The sequence below is a fragment of the Lactuca serriola genome, chromosome 6, assembly GCF_051521515.1.
Source record: "Lactuca serriola cultivar US96UC23 chromosome 6, Lser_US96UC23_V15, whole genome shotgun sequence".
NCBI classification, from domain to species: domain Eukaryota; kingdom Viridiplantae; phylum Streptophyta; class Magnoliopsida; order Asterales; family Asteraceae; genus Lactuca; species Lactuca serriola.
Genome location: NC_136413.1, coordinates 193,027,709 through 193,033,708, shown reverse-complemented (window position 1 = coordinate 193,033,708; position 6,000 = coordinate 193,027,709). Strand labels below are relative to the sequence as shown.

The following is a 6,000-nucleotide window of genomic DNA, read 5'->3' as shown; positions in this document are numbered from 1 at the left end:
AAAATTAAATCTATATAACATTTAACATTTTATAAATTATATTACATAACTTTATTTGAATAAATGAAATAGTTGTCAATATTTAATGCAATAGAAAAAACGGTATATTGGTTGTCAATATATGTTTAAATTAGGTAACATTATTATGCAAGGAACGACTAATTAAAATGCTTATAAATATATAAATATCATAACTATATGAGACGAGGAAAGTCGTTCAACTAATAAAACAAAAAATGATGTCTACAAAGAGATCTTTCAGTGATTATATATATTTATCGTTTTCAATGTATTTTCTATACATTTCAATAATACCAATAACCATATATTTTTTTATAATCATTATACAATATCTATAAACGATTATATGTTTTTTTATGCGTTTCCCGCGTTTAACGCGGACTATAATCTAGTTATTTATTTAAATAAAAACTTATAAAATAAATGAAGACGAAAAATTTAATGCTTTCATTTATACATGATGAAATACAAGAAATCATAAATCCCAAACCATAATCGTTAAACCCCACTCAATGGAGTAATTTCCGATGCTTCTTTCTCTCAAATACGTAAGTCATCAACCATGACTCGCCTGACAAGTAACCCCATACCCTAAAAGGTAAACACTAATCGACTATGGCAAACCCAATGGAGTTAGTGACTTCATCCTTGATGATATACGTAAGGTCTAGAACCAGGATTATTGAAACAAACACCAATGATACCAATTTTTTCAGATCCCTTCATGATAAGCAGTGACTCTTTTAGATCCCTTACGCTTCAACTTTAAGTACCGTATATTAACAAAACAAAAGATAAACCGACTAAAAGTCCTAAACAAAGACGTTGCTTTGATGCATATATTTTTTTCAAGAAATCTAAAAAAAAAACACATCAATATACTTATTTTGAGGTCAACATCATAAAGCTTAACATATAGACAAACATATATAACATATTTTATTGTGTAAAATTAAATGTGAAAAATATCATAAAACACGGTGGCCAGAACTCGGAATCCGATGTATATGTTCGGAATACGTTTTTCGGAGTTCGATGAACATGCTTGAAATACGTTTTCCGGAGTCCGATATTCTTGTTTTCATTATAAATTAAGCTAATGATATTGAAAAGAAACTTACAAAAACGCAATTAAATCTCGATAAAACGTCATAAAAGCCAGGGTGTAATTTGTCTAGAAATGTTTCGCTGAAGATATAATCTTTGTTCTCTAAAGATTTTTTAGTGAAAGACAGAAATAGTTGAACTTTATATAACTAGTTACTTCAAAAATGTCTCATTTCCGTAAAAACTTAACTTAATCGTTTTCAATAATATATAAAAAGCATTTGATATTTTTTATGAATATCCTTCGATAAGTTTTGCTGCAGTAATTAAAAGAAGATAATATAACATCTAACCTCTTTTTTTATACATTTTTTTTTTAACTTAGTTGTGTTGTGCCTCCAGAAGGTTTTTTTGACTTATTTCCTTAGTGGCTAGCTAGCACAGGTATTTCCTCAAATGTCACTAACATGGTGACACGTTTTTTTTTTTTTGAACAGCGGAATCACACGTGTTTGACCATCTTACGATTAAATGTTGAAAAACGAACTAACAAGAATCATTTATCTAGTGGTGTATGATAGGGTCCCCAGCTATCAACTAGCATTACAATCGCCTCAAGTTTCATTACTTCATCCATATCACTCCAAAAAGATAATCATGGATTTACTTCTATCATTCATAACCTTTACAGCAACTATATCTTGTTTCCTGTTTTTTGTTCATCTGGCGTGGATAAGAAGTGGAGCTAATTACACGAGCAGCAAAGGATTAGCAAAGACAGCACCTGAAGCACCAGGCTCATGGCCGATAATTGGTCACCTCTATCTTTTATCTGGTTCTCAAGTTCCTCACAAACTCTTAGGCTCTATGGCCCACAAGTTTGGACCAATATTCACCATCAAACTTGGGGTTAATCGAGTCCTAGTTGTGAGCAACGCAGAGATGGCTAAAGAGTGCCTAACCACAAACGATAGAGTCTTTGCAACTAGACCAAAGTCCATGGCAACTGAGCTGATGGGCTACAACTATGCTAATTTCGCTCTTTCACCACAAGTATCATACTGGCGTGAGATACGGAAGATAGTTGTTCTTGAACTTGCCTCTCATCATCGCCTTCAAATGCTTTCACAAATCCGAGCCTCTGAATTGAAGTCATCCATTACAGATTTGTATAAAGATTGGAAGACAAATAAAGGGTCATCTGAAACGATAAAGGTTGATATGAAACAGTGGTTCAGGAACTTGATTCTAAACATGACTGTGAGGGTGATCTTTGGGAACCGATTTTCACCTGGAGAACAAAAGGAAGTTGAATTTAAGATTTCCATTAGATGGTTTTCAGAACTATTGGGCGCGTTTGTACCTTCTGATGCCATTCCATGGTTGAGGTGGATGGATATAGGAGGGTATGAGAAGAAGATGAAGAAGACAGCTAAAGAATTGGATGTTGTAATTGAAGGATGGTTAGAAGAGCATAGAAAGAAGATGAACTCAACACAACATGTAGATGAGAGGGAAGAAGAAGAAGAAGCCTTCATGTCCGCTTTGTTGTCTCGTGTTAAAGAACTTAAAAAGGATCTTTTTGGCTTCAGCACTGATGCGATTGTGAAAGCTACATGCTTGGTACTATTTATTGGTAATCCTTAAGTTACATATCAAAACAACAGTTGTGAGTTTTTATTGCTTTTATCAGGCACTTTTAGCTGCAGCCAGCGATACCACAACAGCGACTCTAACATGGGGTTTAGCTTTACTAGTCAACAACCCTGTTGTGTTAAAGAAAGCCCAAGAAGAGATCGAGAAGCATGTAGGACGAGATAGAATGGTTGAAGAGTCGGACTTGAAGAACTTGGTCTATCTTCAAGCCATTATCAAAGAAACAATGCGACTTTACCCAGCTGGGCCACTTTCTGTTCCTCATGAGTCTACAGATGACTGCATCATAGGTGGTTACACTGTTCCTAAAGGGACTCGACTTTTCGTAAATATTTGGAAGATTCAACATGATCCTGAAATATGGGAAGATCCATTTGAATTCATACCCGAGAGATTCTTCACAAGCAAAAAGGAAATTGATGTGAAGGGTCAACATTTTGAGTTGATTCCATTTGGTAGTGGTAGAAGAATATGCTTGGGAATGTCTATAGGGCTAAAATCTTTGCAGTTGATATTGGCTAATATCATACATGGATTTGAGTTCAAAAATCCATCATCTGAAGCGGTTGACATGACTGAAAGCCCTGGATTGACAAATCTCAAAGCCACTCCACTTGAGCTTTTAATTGCCCCACGGATATTGCCGGATTTTAACTTAGTGCCACCATAGGCCTCCACCACTCCACTGAGCTCTTTGTTGTACAGTGATTTGAGTTGGATGCCTGTCATGTTATGTAGAGTTTATCCCTATTGTTTTTATACAACCAATAATATTATAATTGAGGTATGTTCAATAAAAAGAATTGCATTTAGCATCAATAGATAAGGTGATTGTTCATGGTTCTTGAAATAAGAAAAAAGTAGAGGTGACTACTATCGACCTAACCCGTAACCCAACACTGACGACCCACCTCGAAAATCGACGGGTTTGGGATGAGGTTTTTGATCCGCCAACCCGTCAACCCGTGTAACGTCCTAAATCAAGTACGAATTGAAACCCTCGAAGAATTTCTATTTTGGCATAAATGGTCCCTTGAGTACGCTGGGCGTACTTATGAGTACGCTTAGCGTACTCTACATGAAGGATCGCGGAGGAGTCTTACGTACACTGGGGTACGCCGGGCGTACGCAACAGAGGGCCAAAACCCTAAATCTCGGACTTGTCCCCTATTTAAACATCTTTTATCCTCTTGGACCAAACCCTATCAGTCTCTTTAGCCTCATTTCGTCTACCTTCAACTGAGATATTGTGTGAGGGGGTTTTGAGCTTAAGGAGTGAGTTTTGTGGCCATTTTATAGTTCTTTCAAGGAGGAATTGCTAAGCAAGCTTGGGACAGTTTGGTGCTTCAAGAATTTGCATCTAACATCTTGGTCATCTTTCAAAGCTTCTGGAGGTAAAAAGCTTGCACCTTTCCACTTAAATCTCTAGATCTAGTTAGGTTTTTCTAGTTTTGTCCCTTTGATTGATTTTGGACCTCCATTTGTGAGTTAAGCAACTCCAGAAGATGGGAATGACAGATCTGAGGTCCCTTGGTCCTTTAGTATCATAAAAATGGAGTCTTGGTGGAAGTTTTGGCCTCATGCATGGGTTAAGGACCTTGGAAAGGTCTTAATGGAGGTGTTGGGTGTATATAAGGCATGCAAAGGCATAAAGTTGCCAACTTTATGCCTTAGGACCTCTTAACAAACTTAGATCTGGCTTTTGGACGCAAAGGAATAAAGTATTAAGCACTTAATGGAGAAAGTGCTTAATTTGGTTGTACGCTGGGCGTAACCCAATGTACGTTGCGAGTAGTCCCAAGACCCCAGTACGTTGTGTGTACCTGGATGGTACACCAAGCGTACGCATCATAGTTGGGCCCGAATCTGTTTTGGGCCTTTGAGCTATTGGGCCTCATTTGGTTATTAGACATGTTTGTATTCTGGGAATTATGAGTCATTTCATCTGTTATGGGCCATGTATATATTGATTGGGCCTTATTGGGCTAAGAGGCCCATTAATAATTTTGGACAGGAACTTTGGGCCCATTAACATGGGAAGGATAATTCGGCCTCATGGAAAGGTTTGAAGTTTGGGGTTTCCCTTCGATTAAGTAAAGTGCTAACATTGATTAATAATATTATTCAGTACGGGAGGCTACAAATTGTTAGGAGAGCAGCTTTCGCGTTCAGCAGATAGAGGTGAGTCTCCTCACCATACAAATGGGTCGAAGGCACCAAGGCCGGCCCATTAATTGTTACGTATATGCTATTTAGATTACTTGATATGCAATGTACTAGTTGTTTCTGTGTATCGTGTATGGAAGACCTCGGGGGGTTCTTGAGGCACTTAGGTATAAGACCGTGGAGGGTTTCTACGGCATCCTAGGTCAAAGACCTCGGGGGGTTCCCGAGGCACTTAGGTGTAAGACCTTGGAGGGTTTCCTTGGCATCCTAGGTCAAAAAACTCGGAGGGGGGGGGGGGGGGCTTCCCGAGGCATTGGGCTAAGACCATGTGGGGGTTCCCATGACACCCGGAGTAATATCCTGGAGGGTTTCCGGGGCTTCCTTATATGTTGGTATGCATGGCTTATGTGTTTTGTATAACTGTTTAGCTAGTATGATATGTTATACGTCTTTGTGTGTGGGTATGCTCTGGGGAACTCACCAAGCTTTCATGCTTACCGTGTGTGGATTTGTTTCAGGTACTTCTGAGCCCAAGGGAAAGGGCAAGGTGTGATGGCGCGATGTGCACTCTATCTCTATTCCATTGATATGCTTTGGGACACTCTGATGTTTTGAAATAAAATTGTAATGATTGTGGATTTGAAAACAATGGTGTTGGGATTTCATGATATATGCAAATGTGTTTGATTAATTAAAAATGAAAAAAAAAATCTTTGAAAATTTGGGTCGTTACAACCCGCCAACCCACCAACCCGTTTATTTCATGGGTTGGGTTGGGTTATCTGTTTGGGTTCGCGGGTCAACCCGCCAACCCGGATATATTTAATTATTAATTAAATTTGATTTCAATCCTTATTCGTAATTTTCCGTATCATTGTATTCCTTCCGTATTCGTATGTGACTAATCTGCATTTGAGGTTCGTTAATAAAAAAAAACACACATGTCGTTATTTCACGAGTGACAAACAAAGAACACATCCACTTTCTATGAATGTTTTCATTTTTCCTTTTTATTTGGATGTTATTGACTTTATGAATTTATGTTGAAAACCTTTTTATTATGTTAATTACTTTAATCATTTTATGAATTTATGTTGAAAAAACCTCATT

The 6,000-nt window shown here is 37.5% G+C and overlaps 1 protein-coding gene across 1 annotated transcript; it reads left to right on the top strand.

Moving 5' to 3' along the window:
- Window positions 1-1,620: 1,620 nt before the first annotated feature.
- LOC145057673 (cytochrome P450 CYP82D47-like) lies at window positions 1,621-3,550 on the top strand. Its single transcript, XM_079005541.1, has 2 exons — window positions 1,621-2,691; window positions 2,762-3,550. The coding sequence occupies exons 1-2, from the start codon at window positions 1,726-1,728 to the stop codon at window positions 3,392-3,394; spliced, it is 1,599 nt and encodes a 532-aa protein (XP_078861667.1). The 5' UTR covers window positions 1,621-1,725; the 3' UTR covers window positions 3,395-3,550.
- Window positions 3,551-6,000: the final 2,450 nt, after the last annotated feature.